The 23,088-nt window shown below is 38.8% G+C and overlaps 1 protein-coding gene across 12 annotated transcripts in view; it reads right to left on the minus strand.

Moving 5' to 3' along the window:
- Positions 1-3,408: 3,408 nt before the first annotated feature.
- The window catches only part of ERICH1 (glutamate rich 1), a 100,499-nt gene continuing 80,819 nt past the window's right edge, over positions 3,409-23,088 (minus strand). For 6 of the 12 annotated variants that reach the window (XM_064508529.1, XM_064508524.1, XM_064508523.1 and 3 more), the window contains 2 exons: positions 6,402-6,481; positions 3,409-4,573 (listed from right to left, as the gene is read on the minus strand). In XM_064508529.1, coding sequence (XP_064364599.1) covers positions 4,418-4,573; positions 6,402-6,481 — 236 coding nt within the window. In that variant the 3' untranslated portion in view covers positions 3,409-4,417. Of the gene's footprint in view, positions 4,574-6,401; positions 6,482-9,287; positions 9,835-23,088 lie in introns of those variants that run through there. The other 6 variants (XR_010388204.1, XM_064508528.1, XR_010388206.1 and 3 more) reach the window with 4 other exon arrangements.

The following is a 23,088-nucleotide window of genomic DNA, read 5'->3' on the forward strand; positions in this document are numbered from 1 at the left end:
CAACTCTCCAATCTCACTGCATCTATTTGAAGAGAATAGCAAAGATGTTTGATTTACTGATTATTTAATACTTCCATTTCACTTGACTTTAAGAGGTAGAGTCAGGCATACAAACTAAACAGTTAGTTACAAAATCTCATGGGATTCCTTCTCAAAGAATAAAACTATTAACTTGATGTGTCAAGACATAATTCAAAGCAGAGAAGTTATTGCTGACAGAACTGGATTAGTTTAGTTAAAAAGTGTTTGGCATCAGGAGATATTAACCTTGATTTGCCTGATTTTTAGAGGTAAAAACAATAAGAAAAACTTTATGAAAGACTTTTAAAGTGTATTTATGAAGAAGGTCTACTATTTAGTTGCCTAAACAGCAATTTTATTTAAATATTTTTACAAGCTAGGAAAAGTAAAAAGTAATTTCTGGAGCATAATTCCTCAAACATAACAATTTATGCCAAGTGAAATCTATCGCTGGTGTTTCTTAAAAGCTTTACAAAACTAAGCAAGCAGCATTAACTTCCCAAGCTCACCAGGCTCCCGAGTTTCACCAGCATTCAGTTGTTGATGAATTGCCAACATTTTTGAAGTGAAAGCCATATAAACAAAAGTACAAATATGTTTAAAATGCAAATGCTTTTGGGGGGAGATAAAGGACGAGATTAAAGACTTCTGTTTCACAAAGAATATAAGGATGTTCCTTAAACACCTTGAGTTCAACAGGACATAAACACACGCTTGAAGCTGGCATGCACAGAGCTTTAAGGGCTAAATTCACGAACAGTTTTGGGAATTGCAACAAGGAGTGGTATCTTGCTCAGCTTTTATCAGCCCTGCCATGCACTGGAATCCACAGGCTGAAATTAGATGTCTATTAGATGTCTATAAACATGGTAAGATTCAGGTAGAGTCCAAGAACGTGGCATACACGTGTCAACACGTGTTAAGCGTTGACTGTGGGAAGAGGCAAAGGGGCAGACCTGGCTAACATGGAAGTAGCAGGAATAAGTCTTCAGCTTGTCCTTGTGCTGAATTTAGGCTCCTTCCTGTAGTGAATGTATAGGTCTGACTGAGATTCATTCATACCACGAGCCCCCTCTAGGAGTCAGGAATCTATGGGACTACAGACTATGCCAAGTCCTTTCTGAAAAACATTGCAAAAGGTATAGTGCCACACGCTCATTTGTAAGAAGACTTTTGCAGGTTCAGTTTATTCTTCTGCCAAAGAGTGTTTGCCCTAACCAACAAATAGCTGGACAAAAAGGAATAGGCTTCTTCTGCTGGATGGAGTCTTAACTTTTCACCCTTGGAAACTTGAATACAGTAAAGAGGATCTTCAGTCCAGGCCCAAGGCATAAGTGGACATTTTTAAATGTATCCATTCTATAATTAATTTCAACTATATCTTCCTGATGCTTGACTGTATATTCCTGACGGTCCCGAGTCCTGCACCTATGCCAAGTCTCCCTGCACTCTGTTTTACCTATTGCCTGTGTTGTCCATTCATCATTTTCATTGGCAATAAGTCTTCCTAAACTCTTACATGTAATTTTTATGGAAAAAAAATGCACATTCCTCATGAGTTTCATTCCCACAAAACAATAAAATGAGAATATATCTCTGTTCAGTATTTTATTTATTTCATTTAGTTCAAGTATATTTCTGAAAATTATTTTGTTATTACATTAAAGAGCTATGTATAAAAACATGATGCAATTTTTTTCTAATAGAAGAGTTTATATCGTGATCAGCAGGACAGAGTCTAGTTGGAGGCCTGTAGCTAGTGGTCTCCCCCAGGGGGTCAGTACTGGGTCCAGTCTTGTTCAACTTATTCATCAGTGACCTGGATGAAGGGACAGAGTGTACCCTCAGCAAGTTTGCTGATGATACAGAACTGGGAGGAGTGGCTGATACACCAGAGGGCTGTGCTGCCACTCAGAGGGACCTCAAGAGGCTGGAGAGATGGGTGGAGAGGAACCTCATGAAGTTCAACAAAGGCAAGTGCAGGGTCCTGCACCTGGGAAGAAATAACCCCATGCACCAGTGCAGGTTGGGGGCTGACCTGCTGGAAAACAGCTCTGCGGAAAAGGACCTGGGAGTCCTGGTGGACAACAAGTTGACCATGAGCCAGCAATGTGCCCTTGTGGCCAAGAAGGCCAATGGTATCCTGAGGTGTGTTAGGAAGAGTGTTTGCCAGCAGGTCAAGGGAGGTGATCCTCTTCCCTCTACTCAGCCCTTGCGAGGCCACATCTGGAGTACTGTGTCCAGTTCTGGGCTCCCCAGTACGAGAGAGACACAGAACCACTGGAGAGAGTCCAGTGTAGGGCTACGAAGATGATTAGGGGACTGCAGCATCTCTCCTGTGAGGAAAGGCTGAGAAAGCTGGGCCTGTTTAGCCTGGAGAAGAGAAGACTGAGAGAGGATCTTATCAATGTATACAAATATCTGAAGGGAGGGTGTCAAGAGGATGGGGCCAGACTTCTTTCAGTGGTGCCCAGCGACAAGACAAGAGGCAACGGGCACAAACTGAACCACAGAAAGTTCCATCTGAATAGGAGGAAAAACTTCTTTACTGTGAGAGTGACAGAGCACTGGCACAGGTTGCCCAGAGAGATTGTGGAGTCTCCTTCTCTGGAGATACTCAAAACCTGCCTGGACATGATCCTGTGCAACATACTCTAGGTGACTCTGCTTGAGCAGGGGGGGTTGGACTAGATGATCTCCAGAAGTCCCTTCCAACCTCAACCATTCTGTGATTCTGTGATATTAGCATAATAATGGAACTGATAACAGCAAATGGTCTTACATTCACTTTGCATGGGAACAGAAAAACAGTTGACAAAAGTACAACTGACCAACATGATGTGCACTGATTAGAAAGCCATAAGGATTACAAATTGGGAGGGACAATATGTATCTTGAATCTTTAGTTCCTGAAAAAAGCGGTTGAGTGTGATATAGCTTTCCAGCTATATCACTCTTATTTTTTTCCAAAGGATCATATTTTTTTTTCATTTTCATTTCTTGTAAGTGAAGGCAGAAGATGGAATTCCATCATGTGAGGTTTTATTTTATATATAAATACGGCTACATAAGATGGAGGTAAATTGTGACCTGGTAAATTGTGAAAAAGTACCGGCTAAACATTCATTTTCTGATCTTCTTGAATTTATCCACAGCTGGGGAGGAGAGATATTTCTTGGAGGGAGTGAGAAAGGGAAAAGGGGCAAGGATAATTAAAAAAAAAAAAACAAAACCCAAAACAGATGAGAATTTCAACCAGAATCAATTTGTGGTTTATAATGTTGCACTGAACAATCTGAAGACTTCAAAATATTCAGCTGTGTAGGATGCCCCTTAGTGGCTGAATATAAACACTGTTGACAGAAGAAATAATTTTAAACACTGAAAAAACAAAAACAGTATTTGTGTTTATTAACCGAGAACAAAGGAATTTAAATACTAACTTATACATACAGAAGAGCTATAAAGCCGTGTTTACACAAAACCTCAGAAACAATTTGAAAAATGCTAACTGAAACAGAACATTCCTGAATAAACTATTACATTCAGTGAGAAAAACAAGAAAACAAGGGGAAAGGAGAGAAAAAAGGTCAATCTCTTTTTTTATTTTAATCAGAATGTGTGTTATGGGATGAGTGAGTTTTGCAGAGAAATGTGAACAGATGTTGAACTCCGCAACAAAAAAACATCCAATATTTTTACTGGTTCTTTCCAGAGTAGAGAGTTTCTGTACAGAACGCCAAGGTATCTGGTTTGGTGTCAAGGCTCCTTTCCAACAACATACTTAGGGTGTAGTCTCCAGCCATTTCTGCTGTTATATAAGGATGTAAGATTATGCTACAATGCATGAACATTTCTACACAAAAGGCATGAAATGTTTAAGACTCAACACTAAAAGACAGAATGCACAAATCCTGTAATACAAACAAATTTATGTATCTAGAGATATAACAGTACTAAGACAGAGATGCATTATTTGCTCTAACACTTGTCATGAAGAATATACTGCTTCCAACTTTCCTTTTCAAAACAAGTCTTTGTATAAGAGTCTATTTGCAAAAGCTGTAACAAGGTGGCCTTAACTGAGCATGGTACCCCCACCAATATCCTTATACCTACTCTGATTTTAACTATACTTTATACCTTTAAATCTCTCTATGTATACACTGGATAATGAAAGAAATCTGTGTTTACAGACAATTCATCTTACTTGGAAATCTAATGCCTCTGTTAGTCATTATTCTTTTTTCTTTCTCAAAGAAATCTGTGATTCTTCAATTTTTTCAAGTTTGCATGTGGAAATCAGGACTGCAAACTGTCTCATGACCTTCAGACTGATAACTGAGAGTGAAAAGCCACTCATCAGCACTACTGACATATGCGTTTATTTCTTGGGTCACATCCCAATGCAGCTTAAGGGAAGCCTCTTCTCTTGAGCTAGCTGGTGTGTGCTGTAGCTGGATATACTGATCCCAAACATTCCCAGTAGCAAGGCTGTACGTTGCAGCAGTGTGTCTGTTGAGTTGAAAACTATTTTTCCTGCAGCTTGAGTCTATGGGAAGGAAAGGGCAAGTTACATGCTGATTCTGCTGAGTGTAATAAAGAAGCAGGTCTTTGGAACCCACAAAGTTCTTTTTCATTATGTTTAATATAGTACGACTGTGCTTTCTGCTGAACAATATGTGGCACAAACAGATACACATTTTGGAAGGTGACCCTTTTTATCACAATAAGGGGACCCTTTTTATCACAACAAGGGGAAAATTTCTGATATGACCTTTCATCCATTTGCAAGTCTCTGATTTCAGTGACTTTAATGGGGTTCCTTCTGCCTAGTTGGCTGAGAGGCAGAGCTGAATTAGGCTTAGATTTTTAAGAATAAAGGGAAGACATTTTCTTTTTCTGTGAAATATAAAGATCTCTTCCCACAGATTAGCTACTGGAGTGTCGCTCACTTCAATATTAGTTATTAATTCAGGAAAGCAAGGCTAAAGGGGATCAGTAACATCTTTTATTAGCTCAATGGATAGAACTAGACCAAGGACACAATTTTTAACAGTCTCATCATCGAATCTGGCAAAGAAGCAGGTAGTGCCAATCAAAGGGAAGATTAAAAATCAATTATTTACTGATTATCTGAATAACAATCGGAAAATAAATTAAGTTAGTACTGCTTGCCTAACACATATGATACACTGACCAAGAAGCAGAAATATAGTTGCATAGAATGTCTAGAAAACAAAACACAAATTCTTATTATAAAAATTATATTGACACTATGAGTTAAAACATATCATGCATATTTCTAATTGCAGCATTCTTATACGAAATAATGATATACGCCTATATAAAGATTTGGGTTTTTACTCTTTCCCTTGCACTCAGTGGACGGAAAGCATGGCACCATTGAAATGAGTGACAAAGTTCCCATTCAAGGAGCCTGATTTTCATTTCCAGATCACAGGTATTCTATACAAGCGCGCATAATCACAATTCTGAGCTTTGACCTTGATAACGTGACTGACTGTATGGCTACTTTAGCAGGGAATAAAAAAAGATAAAAGGAATTACAAACAAAATTACTGTGTAAGGTGATATCAGAAGATACACAGGCAGGCATGAAAGAAACTCACTACGAGGACTGAAACATAGTACTCTTAGCTCAGGTGTATCACCCATAAAGTACTATGCTCTATGATTTTGGATGCGGATCACATTGTTAAGAGCTGTGAGATTCTTGAGCAAAAGAACATACACTCCACAAATATCAAAATATGGCCTACATTAAAGAAGATGTCCTACTTTAGAATATTTTTTCTGTGGCTGTTTTATTCTCAGTTATTTAGCTGATTTAAAACATTTTCTATCCATGTTTTTATTTTTTCTTCATATAACAGTCCATTCGCTGGTCCCTTGGTGTTCCAGAGGTAAATACTGTTTGAGATTTCTTTATCATAAGCATAAAAGTAAGTTGAAATGTTTCACTGATAGTTCATTTTAGTTGATTTGGAATCCCACCATTCTTATTATTATTAACATTTTCCTACTGCCTCAAATGCACAAAGCCATTGCAATCTAAGAGGATGGAGAAATAGTTACTATTTAAGTATTACAGAAACATAAGCTGTATCTCCTTCCTAGCATTCTGCACTAGGTATTCCAGAATGATACAAATTATCAAGAATTATCATTATTCATTTACATTTGAGCAGATGCTTAATTAAGACTTATTTGAGTAGTTATGAAAGTTAACCCACCAGAAGCCAGTGCTCCCTTGGGTTGGTCACACAATAATACGAGATAAAATCTATCTGAGAAAGACAGATATTGGTAATTCAAAGATCTAATTAAAAGAGGAAAAAAAGACAGAATTTTCCTACCTGCAATAACCTTATATACCCAGGTGTCATTCTCCGTAGACGAATAACCATTATATCTAAGTCTTTGTAGAATTTCAGCCCTACAATTTTAGAACACAGAAAACATTACTAAATCCAAGGGTTTTTTTTCTACAAATGGACCTCCTAATGAAACAGAAGACTAAATCTAATATGGCTTGTCATAATGCCAAAAAACTCCAAGAAGGAACATATGCAAACATTTTTTTCCTCACCTGGTGCTTTTTCCTGTAAGCCCGTTACCTGCTAATGTCCTGCCAGTATATAAAGCCCAGCTCAGTTGCATAAGCTGTCACATGTGATCTATCTGTAGAACTTAGGTGTTGGCAGAGGCCGCAACTGTCTTGCCTGGGGCTAGGTATGTCTGCAATATTGGAAAACTCTCTGGGAATGCCTGAAGCTTGTTAAGAAAGCAAAGCAACAGCTGACCTCCTTAAGAAAAAAAGGGCCTAAGCCTGTTTTATAGATAGCACTGGACATAAAAAGGGAGGTCATTATCGCATTTTGTATCGTATAGTGACAGTGCAAATAGGATTTGACTGCTTTTATATAACTTAGAGCATATATTTATATCCCTACTTGACAGTGTAGGAAGTTTAATTCAGCTATGACCCAAGTTGAAAGGATGTGTTAATATAATAGTAGGGTTATATGGAGATACATATAGAAATAAGCTTTTTCTTTTCTGAGGGCATTCTCCTTTACATGGTATTCGGCATGTTCTTGACTCATTTTTCTAATGGTAACATTAAAAAAATCGAATCCAGTATTTATTATTACTCTTATTACTGTATTTTCCTACTGTGATTTGTTTTCCCTGTAGTGAGCTTGGACTCAGTTCTGCTCTTGGGGTTATGGGGGTTCTGCTCCAGGGGTACACAGTGTGAAAAATGGTGGTAAAATCTGATCAACAAAATTAATTTATCCATGGCTAAACTGTGCTGAGAAAGCTTCTTTCTCCCCATCACCAATATATGCAACCTTGAATAATGATAGCAAGGCAGAATTTAGCTCCAATTAGAGTCATACTTCGAAACATACAGGGCAAAATCTTCAAGTGATGAAAATCAGTATAGCACTAGTGAGCACAGTGAACCTACATCAATTTTCATCAGAAGTGCTCAGCAGAACAGCATTAATTTACAGCCCTTCAGTCGCTTTCTGATAAGGCAATCTAAAGTTTTTGGAGAAATATTCCTTCTAAAAAGCAGCAAAATAATGAAATGCTTCTACTTGGAGAAATACTCTACATTAGGTGTTCCGCAATGATATCAATTATCAAGACTTATCATAACTCATTTACTTCTTGCTTAATTAATGTTATATAAAGGAATGAAGCGGTGTTATTTTGAGGTTCTGGGTTACATAACACACAGCGGGCAGATCTAATTTTTCTCTTGCTGCACCACATTTATAACATATGAACTCTGCAGGCATCAGTGGAGTTATGTCTCATTCACAAAAAAAAAAAAAAAAAAAAAAAAAAAAAAGGTAATTTAAGCTGAACCAGTCCTAAAGTGTCAATTTAAATACTAAAAGTAGAAGAAGTCTGGGCCTTTATTAATATGCAATGGGTACATTGACTCCATGCTAAATCTTAACTGCTGAATACCTCCATGGGAAACAATCAACACACAATTGAGAGAGAACAGAAGTTAATGAAAGTTAACTTTCCCAATTTGGGTTCACGTTGTCATAACACAAGAAACCATTGAAACACAGTGTATTAGTAAATCCAAGCCAGTGTGCCTGTACAATGAGTTTGTCATTCATCATCTGTACTCTAAAAATGCAAAGGCATTTCTTGTTTTTGTTTTTGACAGTGTGCAACATGCTAACTTTTCCGTACAAACAGAAAAGCAGCAGGATTGCTGCCCAAAGCAGGTTATAGCCTAAAATTTCGGAACTTGCATTCTTTCGGAAATATAGAGAATGTTGACTTTTCCTTTAAATTTCTGGTCTTGCTCCTATTCAAAGAAAAAAATATTTTCCAAAGACTTAACTTACTATACTATCAGAATTACAGTAGCTGCAAAAAATGCATCACTAACTCAAATTTTTTGCGCAATTCCTTCAGTTTAGAGAATGAAAGCAAAAGCAGAGGCAAAGGTCCTGTGCTATTGTATTCAGAAATTGAGAGCTTTTATACCGTTTCTTTGTGCCGAAAATAAAAGGAAAGGAAAGGAAAGCAGTATGCCTTGGACACTACATCCATCCTTAGAAATGATTTCTTGGCCATCCTCAACACTGCTAAATTGTAGAATGTTTTATGTAATTATAGGTGTTACCAAAATCTGTATTACTTCCAAAAGAATAACATGACCAACTTCCATGTCATTTCAGGACTTTGAACCCAGAAAGGTCTGCCCCACTTCCTTTGAAAGTTCAGGTCTCTGAGAACTGAGGCTCCAGCTCACCACTTTAGACGGAGAAAAAAAGAGAGATGAACATGCCCCTCCACAACCCATTCTTGGGCAGGGGCACAGGATAATGGAACAGGAAAACCACAAATAGCAAATGGCTCTCTTGGCATATAAAAGAAGATTTCACTTTCAGAACAGACTACTCACTCCATTCATCTTCACTACTTGATGCAGACACTGTTTTCTAATAAGCATCAAGTAAAGAAGCAAACTGTGTGATATCCTCCCTCCTCCACTTCCCCATCACAGAATTAAAGATGGACTCTTTGAACCAAGCTGTTAGTATTTACAACCTTGTGCTCTATTTCCATTAAGAGGAGAAATCAATAATGGAGTTGGATATTTCTTTGGTGTAATCTTGTTATCTCACAAAATCATGCTCAACCTCCCTGGTTTTCCCTGATGCTTATTTTCCAGCTCATTCTCCCACTTCTTTTCCAGTACATTTCCTTTGTTTTTAACCTGAAGAAAGGACAGCTACTTCAACATTATCCCCTACAAAAATACCTCAGCATTAGAAGTTTCTCTTCAGAAGACAGACTTGTGCTGCTTTCTTCTACTACCAAAGCAGGCTGTTGCAGCTGTTTGATTTGGACTGATTTCTAGCACGGGCCATGTAGAATTGACAGAATCTGGATTCTAACGGGCCTCGATTCTCACTCTTACAGCATTCCACTCCATTCATTTAGCCATGCTTTTTTACTCTGTGCTTTCTTATTTCTTATTTTTTTTTCTCAAATTTCTAAAAATTGTTCAGCCATCATGAAGCAGAGGAAGAGAGAAATGAGCAAGCTGGGAGAGTGCATGTGTTAAACCACACACAGTTAGCTATTAAGTGCTGTTTCTCTTACCTCTGTGTGAAGTCCTAACCACTGGATTGCAGCCAACATGTGGTTATTGTACAAAGGAAGTTGAGACAGGTTCACATGTACACAGATTTATTAGTGGGGTCTGCAGCTGATGGCGTACATTGACTCCAATGTTGAAAGTCACTTTTGGCAAAAAAATGAAAACAAAAAGGGGGAGGAGAGAAAATAGTAAGAGGGAAAAATGGAAAACTATCCTCAGTGACCAGCAGGAAGAGAAATGATGGAGATCCCCATGTGAACAGCCTCCTCTCAGCTCCCCTCCAATGCAGCAAGGTTCCCCGATAACACTTTTCTCACAGTAACTACACAGGTGTCATCAGGACCCACTCAAACTGCCTGTTGGTGCTTCCTGCTTACGATGCTGTTAGCACTGATTAGACTGGTTGGGGCTGCTAAGCTCTGTGCACCTGTATTACCGGGTCCCCTGATGTCCCCAAAAGTTCCAACCAAAGGGTAGGAAAAGGGGAGAAAGATGGGGTGATTCTCCTGCTGGCAGCAGTTGCTTCCCATGTGAACCTGCCACAGCCATGCTACCGGCTTTGCCAGGGCAAGGCCATGAGAACGACAGCATGAATGAAGAGCCGGAGATCAGCAAGGGGATAATCCTGTCCCTGAGGCCCTGGGAAACCCTGCCCGACGGCTGGGGTGGCGGGTAGCCAGCTGCCAGTGGAAGGCCAGCTACACAACTGCAAATATAAGGCTCTTACACAAAGGCTAAGGCACGTAAGGCACTGCGCGGCATGGTGGTGGGGGTGTATGTGTGTACAGGTATTGATTCATTGTGATCTACTATATGCTCAAGTGATTAAAATTGATGTCTCTCAACCATTGTTGCTCCTATCTGGAGCAACTGGATTAAGATTGGAGGCAGAACATTACAGGTCATTCCATTTGTGTGGCTGCATTTCTGAATAATAAAGTTGTTCAAAGCAAAGATTCTCCATTGGCTTTGAGTGTCATTAAACTTGATTTATTCTAGGTCTTCAAAACTGACACAGGTGCAGTATTTTAAAAGAGGATGTTCCATAAATCATATACAACTTTCATTCTACCACAAGACACCAAAGTGTATTATTTTAAAATAATTAGTTTGAAAATAATTCAAATATTTAACAAAATAAATACTTTCCAAAATTCATCATTCTTATATAGGTCAGGGTGGAGGAATATGGCTAGGGCCCTGAACTTACAGATGGCTTCCAATTTGACTCTGTGTAGGATAGAAGTAAACAAAAAGTACTCTCACCTTAAACCACAGAACAAACCTTATAAAGAAAACAAACCAACAAATCTTCCTCAGCATACAACCATATGACTAATCGTATGCTTTTTACTTAAATAGTTATTAAATATGAGAATACTTCCTTGCATATAATTCTGTGCATTATTTTTTAAAAAAAGCTAAGTTAAAAGGAATTTTGTGCACAATAAATGTAAAAAAAACACCAGTTCTTTCAGGGTTATGGGACCAGACACCGCCAACTCATAGAAGGACATGGTCCAGCCCCAAAGAGCCTACAATCCATGTGGAAGCAGATGGATACAAACAGATGGAGAAGAACAGGGAAGCAAAGAGAATGGCATGTGAGGCAATGCTCTCAGCTCACTAACAGTGAAATTGTTTCCAATTTTTTTGTAGGCGTTGCAGCAAAGAACAGTGTTAAGGAGCGATCTGAAAATGGTTAATGAGTTTTAACACTATAAGACAGACACGAAACAGGAACGAAGTCATATTGTTGCATTACACAGCAATATCTTTGTGGAGCACAAAATCAGGGAAATGTATGTTGGTGACGCAGAAGTAGGAAATACTGCCAATAAAAGAGAGCTGGAATATAAGTGAATTGAGGCATAGATAGATGATTGCAAGTAATTCAGTCCTCACGGTCATCTAAGATTATGGTTGGACAGTTGCAAGAGATTGCATTGCTGAGGCTTATGGAGTTACCACAAAGTGGCTTAAACTACTCATTTTTATTTTATGTTTAGAATTGACTAGTTCACTTGCTGCAGCTGAACTACCAAGTGGTAACTCCTGTATTTGCAGGAGTCTGTATCTATACAGACTGTTGCAGACTGCCTGTATTTTGTAGTACGAATACTATCTTTAATAATAATGAGGAACAGAATAATAGAAACAGGAAAATTTAATAGCATAAAACCAAGTTAATTTCTGCTATGAAGAAAGGAGAAATGCTGCTATGAAAGAAAATTTTATGTTAGAAATTACTTAAGATTTTATCTGTTAGAAAATACAGAAAAAAGACTTGGATGTACATTTTGATCAAAAGATGGCTATGAGCCCTTACCGTGATGCAGTTGAGGAAAAGGAAAAAGTAATCCTGGTATGCATTCTCAAAGCATTTCCAGCGTAAAGATAAGTAAGTATTAACATCACTGTATAAGGCACTAGCATTAGTCATCTGGAATACAATTTCTGGTCACTCAGGGCAGTTGACTCTCACCAGAATTTAGACCTCTATAGGTCTGTAGATGTCTGCCTTTGAGCTATCTACATTAAGCTCCCATTGCAGTTTACCTCTTTTAGGTATCTCCATTAAGATAAAGTAAAGAAGTGATGACTGATAATACAATGAGTGAATACAGCTAGCTCAGACACAGACACCAATAGCATAAATACAGTCACATGAGCTGCACCTCATTGATCAGAATGGATGAATTCAAAGTGAAGCGAGTATGAAGAAGGACTATTAACATGACAGATACAAATGAAAAGTATGTATTACAAGAAGACACTATAAAAATTTGTCTTGTTTAACCTCGTAAAATGAAGACTGGAAGAGATACAATTGTTTCCTATAAATATGTATAGGAACCAGAAAAAAAGAATTGATGTATAGGCCAAAGGTCAATATTGTACAAACAAAGAACCAAATCTAGACATGGATAGATTTAGTACGGAAAGAAGAAGGCTTCTAATGAAGTGTGGGTTTCTGAACCTACTGCACAAGAGAGAAAACAGATGAAATAGTTTTAATGTACAATTTGGCTCTTCTTCTGTGTCCCAAAGCCCTAGACATTGAATAGAAATGCTATCATGTAGTGTAACAGCTGGAAAGGCAGGTGCATAAATTTATAATATAAACCTTCTGATTCATTCTTAACTGTTTTAAATCACAGACACCGTAAGGATCAGATGACAGGAAGTGGTTTCCTTTTAATGATGCTACTGTTATTGTAGTGCCTAGTAGAAACAAGTTGACAGTTTTATGACAGTTTGAAAGTATTCAGAAAAATTGCTCTTAGACTCCTAATACAAAGAGTAGTAACAAAATTACTCAGTCTCATTCTTCTTTATATTGTATCATGCCTTTACAGTGCAGCAATCAACTGAATCAGTCCAGGCAGGGCTACAAATGCCACTCTAGTTAACTAAGTTCCTACTCTACCTTTAAGAGCTGTGGCCTAGGCATTTCCAAGGTACCTGTTGCTACTGTAGAAAACACAGCCTTAATTATTTCAAAGTTTTCTGGCTGATTCCTATGCTTGGAGACTATGGGAGGAATAAAACTTGTTCTTCTTTGCCTGTATTTGTGACAGGCAGCTGTCAACAATTAAATGTTTTCAAATCTTGTCACTACTCACTCAGGTAAGATCTACGAGTGGAGACTCTCTACTTTATTCATCTAGTGCTAGTCTTTAAATGTGTAAGGATACTGGCCTTTGAGATTCACTCTTTTGCAAAAGCCAGTACAAGAATATTGCTGAAGTTCTATTTTAGGCCTTTCAAAACTGGCATATAATCCATCTCAGTAAACACTGCCACCTCTGAAATGGGACTTAGTTTCAGGAGCACACAATAAAGACTATGTCCCTATTGTCTTTGGTAGGATAACCAGAAAGCACTGTGGTCAGTCTCACATGCACATTGTCAAAGCCTCAGAGTCTCTGAGGCGGTATGGGTTGTACTTACGCCGCACATTGGCCAGAGAGACAGCTGTGCTTTAATCCCTTGCATCTCAGGAAAGCAAATTCTTCCTCTATGTAAAACTTTGTGACTTGTTTGCTTCATACATATGCCCATATCAGCGTAATCAGCCTGAATGTCAAGGTCAAATCACCCTCTCTTTGCAGTCTCTTGCTACTGCTGATGCTAAGTATTGAGCCACAAAGGATCATCTCAAAGGGCTGTACTAACACATGGGATGGGGTGAGGCAAACCATGAAAGGCTACTTAGAGCTTAGGATCATCAACGTCTTTCTCTCCTCTTAGACACTGAGGTGATGATGTCCTTGAACACTGCTTTTAGCCTCTTTCCCCAACTGCTGGACAGGGTCAATAGCCTAGCTCCATCTCCCCTTGCTCAGTGGATGTCTTCAAAGAAGGTAAGAAGCATTAAAAACTGAGTGGCCCTCTACACATGGAAAAGCCAAAACATGAGAAGGACTGCATTTAAGGCCCTGCATGAACAGGTAGTACCTGACCTGGTGTGAAAGTACACTGTCTGGGGTGGGCATCTCGAGTGTCCAGTAGACAGCCATTGCCAGTCCTGACTTCTACTGATAAGTGAGCAGTAACTTTGGATCAACAAATTCACTGCCAAGTTTGTTACAGATAATGTGTGCACTAACGCATAAGTATTTATCCTTTTAAAACTGAAAACCAAAAAGGCCCAACCAGAATAAACCCCCCAAAAACAAATAAAATAAGCAATGCACAAAGGTATTAATAGAGACTTGGGAACCTGCAGGTCTGAAGACCTTAAGGGAGAACTAGTGAAAACTGCTCCCCATACGCACATAGACACCTTCTCCTCTCTTTCTCAAAGGTGCAGTTACATTCAAGCCTACCACTGACAACCCTGGTGTTTGGATCCACCCTAATTATTTGTACAACTTTGGAGAAACTCTATGTTGGCCTGCATCGGAAAACTGGCCTGGACATATGGGCAGGGTGAGGAAAGAGGGGAGAGGCTTTTCAGGGTCTGCTGTGTAAGTGACATTGCATCAAAAGCACTTCCTGTTGTGTCTTGTGCTTTAGATCCACTCCTGGAAAGCTGTTTGAAACCAATAGTGGAATGATGGCTGTCTTTTTTTAGCAGCTGTTTTATGCCCTGCTGCTTCTGAGGATGGTTCAGGAATCAACCAGGATGACACACTACCGGAGATGCTATAACACTATGGACTGCAATTTATCTGGGGTGCATATTGGCAGAAAGGTTTATCTACATCCATTATTCTGGGAAGGTTCACATCTGGGAGTCAGTGACCAGACCTCTAGCAGAGGTCTGGAGTCCCAGTTAACCCTGGAAACAGTTTGTAATACAGCTCTCTTTCTCGCAGCTCTAATATACTGACTTGCAACCATCCCAGTATGCAGAGCATGTGTCAATCACTTTAGCAAGGTAGTGCAATCTTCCTTCAGCAAGTAAGCACACACAGTGCAATCCTGACAGTTGTTTATGAAGAATGGTGGGTATAATCATATAACATTATGCCATTTTCCAACTACCAAGGCACTGCTGATCCAGCTAGGGAAGCATATGGAGGACCTACGGATATATCTAGATTCAGAAGCCTCGCAAGACACATCACACCCCAAGAGCACAACCACTCTTGTGATTGGGTGGGACAAGATGGTATGTTATTTGTTGCTCTACAGGAGTGACATACAGTAGCTGCTCTTTTGCAAACACCCAAGGCATTAGTCTCTCCTGTAAACACCCTGCAATTTCCTTTCCATTTAGAAGGGATGGAGCAGAGGGGTGAGCTTGTTCAGGAATAAAGCATGTCCCCTTTCTCTGCTCTGCTCCACTCCACAATGTCTGCCAAATCTACATCAAGATACCCATCAGATATTGGCTCCTGGGCCACGCTGAACATGTTCTAGTCCTCCATGGGTGCCTTCCATTAGGAGAGGAATTATATTACAATCTGCAGTGAGAACTCTTGCTCTTGCCTCCCTTGCTGTCTCTATGGCTGAGGAGGTAAAAAGCTTGACTGTCAGACTCCATGGTCTCATGGGCATCTCTCCCTCCATCTGCAGAGCTTCACTGACTATGAGAGGTTAAATCATAGCTTCCCAGATATCCTCTGCAGCTTGATACACAGTGTACAGCTACAGTGACCTGCAGTTCAGAGTTGTTACCTAACCAATGCACGTACACATGAAACCTGAAGCTTTATGGATTTGAACCACTGGTTTGTAAAAAGCTGGACAGATCATTCACTATAGTTTTACACTGTTGCTGGGAAATTTTCTAATCAATAAAATGGTGCATATGAACAGGTGCATATGCAACTACTCAGCAGAGTTCCTTCTCCTCCTCCTCTAGGTTCCACACTGCAACCCCTTGCAGATATGCCAGATCTTCACAGTGATTCACACAAATAAAACACCTTCAGAAGCAGCTTTCTGACATATAATTCCAGAAGTGCAGGTGTTTGGTTATGGCACTTGAGGCTGGAGAGCCATGAGATCTTCTGTGACACTTGTGGATGACTGGAGAGCTTGGGAAAAACTGCTATATTTTATGTATGAGAAAGACCCTAACATACACTATTCTATAATCTGTAACTTCCTTTTCCCTAGTTAGGGACATATTTATCTCAGTGCAGAGCCACACTGCAAAAAAATACATGCAGTAATGACATTTGGGGTACCAGAACTCTGAAATGAGAAAGGAAGCATTCTAAGAATATGGATGCATTCAAAGCAAGACCATGATTTATTTCCAATTCTAAAGCACTGATTTACAACAGAAGCACACAACTCCAGTCAATCATTTTACTGGTACATCTCTGTTCTTTTCAAACAAAAATTTTAGATAGTCCAATAGTGTGGGTTAGTATATTCCATATGGTTTTATAAATTATGAGTCATGAATCCTACAAAGACAGGTTGCTTTTTTTTAAATGCCAGCTTTAAAGTTTCCAAAGTATCTGTTCCACCTCCTAAACAAGCCTGCAGAATCTTCTTTTCAGAAGGACTGAAACTTGTTCTTTATGTGATCACTGTTAAAATTAATCTGGAACTACTATCAGGACGTAGAATTTTATTTACAATTGTTATTACTGCATACGCAAATGTATCCGAACACTGAGAAAAAATTCTAAATCATTCCTCTTAAATCTTCTTTAGCAGTCTGTTAGGATAATTACTTACATTTGGCAATAATAGACACCTAGATCTGTAACACCCACAAGCGGTTTCCAATTCAGAAAATGTAAATGCTTCAATCCATCCTTGCAGATATCCAGGCCTGAATCAATTCTGCTGTATGCTGTATATTTCCAATGCAACAGGCTAATGAATTAGTCCAACCAAAATACATAAGGTCTGTTAATTCTCTTTTAAGACTTTAAACTACAATATAGTAACATATAACTTACTGAAGCCTTCTAAGTATGATAGAAAATGCTTTGAAGCTTTAAATTAAATTGCATAGCTGTAGTGGAACTATTTTGATTCTTGTACACTTTCTGACACATTCACTTGTTTTGTTTCCTTGTGATAGCCTTCACATTGTCAATTATATATGGTTCTCATTCATTACTATCTGTATTCCTATTTAAATGTTCTAATCCCTTATTAAGACATGCACATGGCCAGCACAGTTGTGATCATTTAACATAATCAGTAAGGCATTTTTAGGCATCATCCTGTGCAAAGGTACATTTCTTACGTTGTGAACTGTCTAGCTGAACACTGAAAGATTCTTTCATTGACTTAAGCAGAGGGCAAAACAATCTATGAGGTAAATAAAGCATGACAAATATATTAATCAAAAAGTAGCATTTCTATAATGTTTAGTTTTTCATTAGGCAGTCTTTATTCTGATTAACTGCTGTGGCTGTCTTAGTGTAAGGCCAAGCAGAAATGATTAAAGCAGAATTTAAATTACCTACTAGTGGAAAGCAAACATGAGGGAAGAATAGTGAATATTTGCACTTGAGCATGATGCACTGCACTTACTATTGAGTTCTCTTCAGAGATTATATTTCCCATGACACAACAATAACAAATCACTGGGACCAGATGGTATTCACCTAAGAGCTCTAAAGCGACTGAAGGATGAAATAGCAGAACTACTACCTGTGGTGTGTAACCTCTCACTTAGAATTGTCCCAGTATCAGAGGACTAGAAGGTGGCAAAAAGGCTGATTTTTATAAGGGATTCCTGGGGTGATCTGAGGAATTACAGACTGATGAACCTTATGTTCTTGTTCAGCAAAGCAGCAGAACTATTCTACAGAACAGAATGAGCAGACACATGGAAAATTATACTGGGAAACAGTCAATTAAGCTGCTGTAAAGGGAAGTCATACTTCACAAGCCTACTGCCGTTCTCTGAGGAATCAAGGAATAAGTGGACAAGGTGTGCTAAAGTCTACTTGGATATTCAAAAATCATTCGAAAATGTCCCTTACAAAAGCTTTTAAAAAGTGGAGTCTCATGGTTTAAGAAGAAAGATCCTCATCTGAATGAATAAGCAATAAAAAGACACGAAATAAAAAACAGGAATGGACAGTATTCACGCTGCAAGGAAATCATCAATCGAATGCTGTGGCAATTTGTACTGGGATCTGTGCTGTTGAGCAAATGCCTAAATGGTCTGGAAAATGATCTGGATTCCCTCATGAATAGTGAGGGAACAGAGATTGATGGTTACAAGAACTGAAACTAAAAGCTGACTGAAGAGCTAGAGTAGGACACCCTGAATAACTGTGTGATAAAATGACAGATGAAATTCCATGTAGGTTTTGGAAAGTGGTGCACACAGGAAAAAGCAGTCTTCACTTTAAATACCTAATGTTTACAGAAGCTGATTATGACCATTCAGGAAAGAAAATGTCAGCTCAATATTGAGTAAGGGGTCAAAAAAGTAAATAAAATTATATGGAAAGGATTAGACAATAAAGCAAAGCACACTGTGTAAATGCATAGTGAACCTATATTTTTAATAGTGTGTGCAGTTTTGGACCTCTCATCTCCAAAATGATATAGCAGACTTGAAATAGATACAGGAAATGGCAAAAAGTGTAACCAAAAGTAGGAAAAGTTTATTTATGAAGAATGAGTAAACAGGACTCTTCAAGTCCTAAGTGCCCCTTTACTTTTCTCACTCCTGCTTCCTCACTTTCTCTACACTCCTTCTTCCCTCTCATGTTATTGTATTCTCACCAACTTTTTCACAGGCTCCTCAGATCTGTAGACAAATGGAGTTTTTGGAATATAAACTGTTGGAATTTTCATTCCCCACTCAGAGTTACAGAGAAAGCTTATGGCAGTGTTCCTGTACTCCTTCTCCAAAGCAAGAAATGCATAAGGATATTCCCCCAAGCTACAAAGGAAAAAGTTACTCCTTTGAGATTTTTATCTCCTTGCTACATCACAACCTTGTCAACAAAATCTTCATTCATTATCAGACATGGTTCTCCTCGGCACATTTTTTACAGGTTGAACAGAAGAAAGTTGTGACACTGACTTCTCCAGTCTTGAAGCTGAGAGATTGCTTTCAGTGCAAGGCGTCTCTGTGAATTAGCTGTTACGATCAAACCATCCCACCTTGAAGCAAACTGCATAAATATAGTAACCTTAGAGCTTTCTCCTGATAGCTAGGTGGTACTACTAGCTAAGCATTGTGACAGTTACAAGATTTTGGTTCTTCCTGTCACTTATGTGAAGTTTTTGTGTTAATTATATTTGGATACTGGAGTCCAGGCACTACAATAGCCAGGGGGTGCAAATGACCTGGCTGCTTCAACTTAAAATTTAGCTCTGACCAGCTTTTGGGAAACCCACTCCAACTGGAGAAACACATTCATGGATTCCCACTCATTTGAGCTAAAGACTCAGGAACTGAGAAACACACTGCTTCATTCCTTGGATCCCATCACTTCAAAGACTAGCCCACGGCTCAGTTTAGGAGGAACAGCGTTGATGAGCTGCTGGCTGAAAGCTGCCCTTCTCATAAGTTCTACAAAGACTTTCCAAGAGATACATATCAATTCATTCCTATGAACTTTCATACAAAAGTCTTTCCCTACCAGAGATGATTTGTTTTTTACATTGATCTAAAAGAAGAGTACAATTGATAAAGATTACAGAGAACCTCCTTTACTTGGCCCCCTATAGCAAGAAGCACTGATCTTGTGAGCATTAAAAACTCAGTGGAAGGCTACTCTCAGTGTAGCACTGTGAAAAAGTATTGCCAATCGTGATAAAAATGCAAAGCACAAGAAAGGGAGGATGCGTTCATCTCAAAAAGACAGCTGTAAAATTGCTTAATAAAGATAGCTGGAAATTTCTGTTTTAATTTCTTCCCAACTGCAACACAGCGCTGAATGGCTGTGTACTGATAAAGCCATTTGTCTTGTTGTAGGCGTCTAGAGGAAGTCTCTGCATTGAAGCAACGTTGCCAGTTTTACAGTTAGTATCCTGGTGCACAACACTCTTGAGTTGGATCACAGTTACTTCTGCTGCCTTAGGATATACTGTAGAGCAGAATGCTTAGTTGTAATGATTCTTGCTTGCAAGCACAGACTGCCAGATTTGGGAAGGGGAATGATTACACCGTACAGGGCATAATGGCAATGCAAGTACATGATTTCCTGCACTGCAATAATATCTAGATCCATGGATTCATTTGAACCCAGAGAAGAGAAGGAACAGAAACCTTGTGTAGATTGTTTTTCCTGGATTGGTTTTTGGATGATTTGCTTAGTCCTGGACACAGAACAACAATGATTTGGGGGCTCAAAAAAGAAGGTAGCCTAGTATGGATTTCTAAAAGTTATTTTTATGGTTTTTGTGGTTTTATACAGTTTTTTTTCAGACTTCTTTGGATGGCTTCAAACAAAGAAAATGTTGTGCAAGAACCTGCAGTACAAAGCTTCTATTATTTCAGAATACCAGTAATTCCTGTGATTTGGGTCAGCCTCGGACAACTGGAGCTGCAAGCAACATTGACAGGGAGGGGTCTTAGTTATTATTCCAAAGACCAATTATCCTGCTCTCTCTTCTTAGAGATACCTGCCCAATACCATCTCATCTTTATGACTTTTACCTCCTAGGTTTCCTACCACTTTCATGTGAAAGTGCAAGTCTCAGGTTATCCACAAGAATGCTGTTCAGCACAGAGCAAAGCAGGTCTGGGAATCACAAATGCAGCCTACAAGGGAATAGTTATTACATGCACATATGCATAGACCCATCTTTCCATCCCCCCTGCCCACATCACCCCAATAAGTTGCTGTTGCATTCTGCTTCCCAGGACCTGTCCATGTTCAGATTCACCTACTGCACCTGTGGGGTAGTCTGGGATTGCATTTCACTTGGTGAAAGAGGGCTGACCTCCCTTACACGTGCTACAGGGCAAGGTCTTGCGACTTATGGAGAAAGTGCATGGGCATGGGACTTCTACAAATACAGCAGTGACCTAATTATTTGTGTCTAAAGTGCCCTGACAAATACAACTGAAGTGGTTTTGGCTTGATATCTAACTTCGATGGGTTTTGCTTATGCATAAGGGAACCAGATTGAAAGAAGGAATGCTCCCAGGGCATTTTGACAGAAGCACTGATTTTTTCCTAAAGCCTTTAGTGTAGGGAAAAGCTAAAAATCTCCTGGAATCCTACAAACCATGTTCTGCATTAGAACAGAATCAGACTCTGGGAGTGGGAGGCTGTACACTTCGTATTTTTATGAGTGGGGCTTATACAGCCACAGGTCAGATTATGGCTAAGGCAATTAGACTTTCCTCAACCAAAGCTGCAAGACTGAGTTTACCAGTTCAATTCACATTAAGAAAATAGATCAATATATATTTCTGCAAATGTCTCTTCTCTTTGAGTTTTTTCCTTTTACTATTTTTGCTATGAAACATTTCAGATTTCTCTTCTGCCTTCTAATTGAGGGCTTCTGCAGGTGGTACAGGAATGGATACTTCCAGTTATAAGTTGTTTAAAAATGCTTTTTGTTTCATGTTCAGTTCCCACAATAACTAGCCCTGCTGTGACTTTGTTGGCTACTGCACTGCTTCACTGTTATTACTCCTTTGCAGCACCTCCTGCAGCTTTGGGGACAGACTGTGACACAATCCTGACTAAAGGAAATGATGTGTGTGATGAATAACTGCACTGAAGTGGGAATCCCACAAGTTGCTTTGATACAAGGATCCTCCCGAGAATCTGTTTCTCTTCCTTTCTGGACAGTAAGCAATTAGGACTTCTGCTCTGCCCTTACTAGCTCCAACAAAAAATACTAATGCTGCCTGCATTTTGATTCATGCTACCACCTTCTCTCTTCTGCCAGCTGGCACTCAGTGAGTAGTAGAATTTTAGAGCCTAAAGATGTTCAGAGTTAGATGCCTGAATATCTGATGAATTCTCACACTAACAATGGCTCAGGGTTTAGAAAATGTTTAGATATTTAATGCTAATACTGAGAATTAATGGGTATGTGCTGTGTCCTGGATATCTGTTCAGAGAACTGCTTGTGTAATAACTTGAAAATTTGCATGCTGCACTATAAAACTGTGAATGCAACTTCCTAAGCAAATTTGTAGGTCTCAAACCATTATTTTTCATTGGTAGTGAATATGCTTATCTCAAGGATCTTCTCTAACCTACCAGCTGGAAGAAATATAACACAACAGATAACATACGTGATAGACACCTTCATGGGATTGTCTTTTTGAAGACAGAGAATATTTGAAACATAAGACTATATCACATTTTGGTGACAGAATTAAAGATATGGATCACATCTTGCATGAAAATAAACAAATACAAATTTTCCTTTGATGTTTGAAAACAAGGAATCTTTCAGAATAAACATTCTTAACTAACAGAAACCATTCCCTGCAGAGCAGCAAATTGAAAATAAACACATAAGACAGAGTTGAAAGGCTATTTATTGTGAACACCTTTCAAATATTCTGCTTCCCCTTTAAACATATTTTACAAACACAGTTTTATAGTTTTCTGTACAGGGTGTATTTAGTTTGGACTCTTATTTTTATCTGAAAAAAATAATGTTTGTTCTTGTAAAAGACTGAAGAAGTACTTGTGGACAGCAGCAGACAATCATTATACCTTGTGGTGTTACTCTCTTGTGAATTTACTAACTTAGTGCCACATGACTTTATGATTAAAAGAAAAACCTATATAAGACAATAAAGTATATTTTAAATACACTAGGAATCAGCTAGGTGACAGCTTTTAAAAAGGAAGTATCGATAGGAAATCATCACTGAATGATACTGTTTCTCTTTGGATCCCAAAAATTAGTACTAGACTCTGTTCAGGATTTTTATTAATGATCTGTAAGTAGATATATAATCATTGGTGATAAAATTTGCAAATGACATCAAGATTAGCAGATAGTAGATACTAATGAAAGCAGTATGGGCA

This window comes from Dromaius novaehollandiae, chromosome 3 (genome assembly GCF_036370855.1).
Source record: "Dromaius novaehollandiae isolate bDroNov1 chromosome 3, bDroNov1.hap1, whole genome shotgun sequence".
NCBI lineage: Eukaryota > Metazoa > Chordata > Aves > Casuariiformes > Dromaiidae > Dromaius > Dromaius novaehollandiae.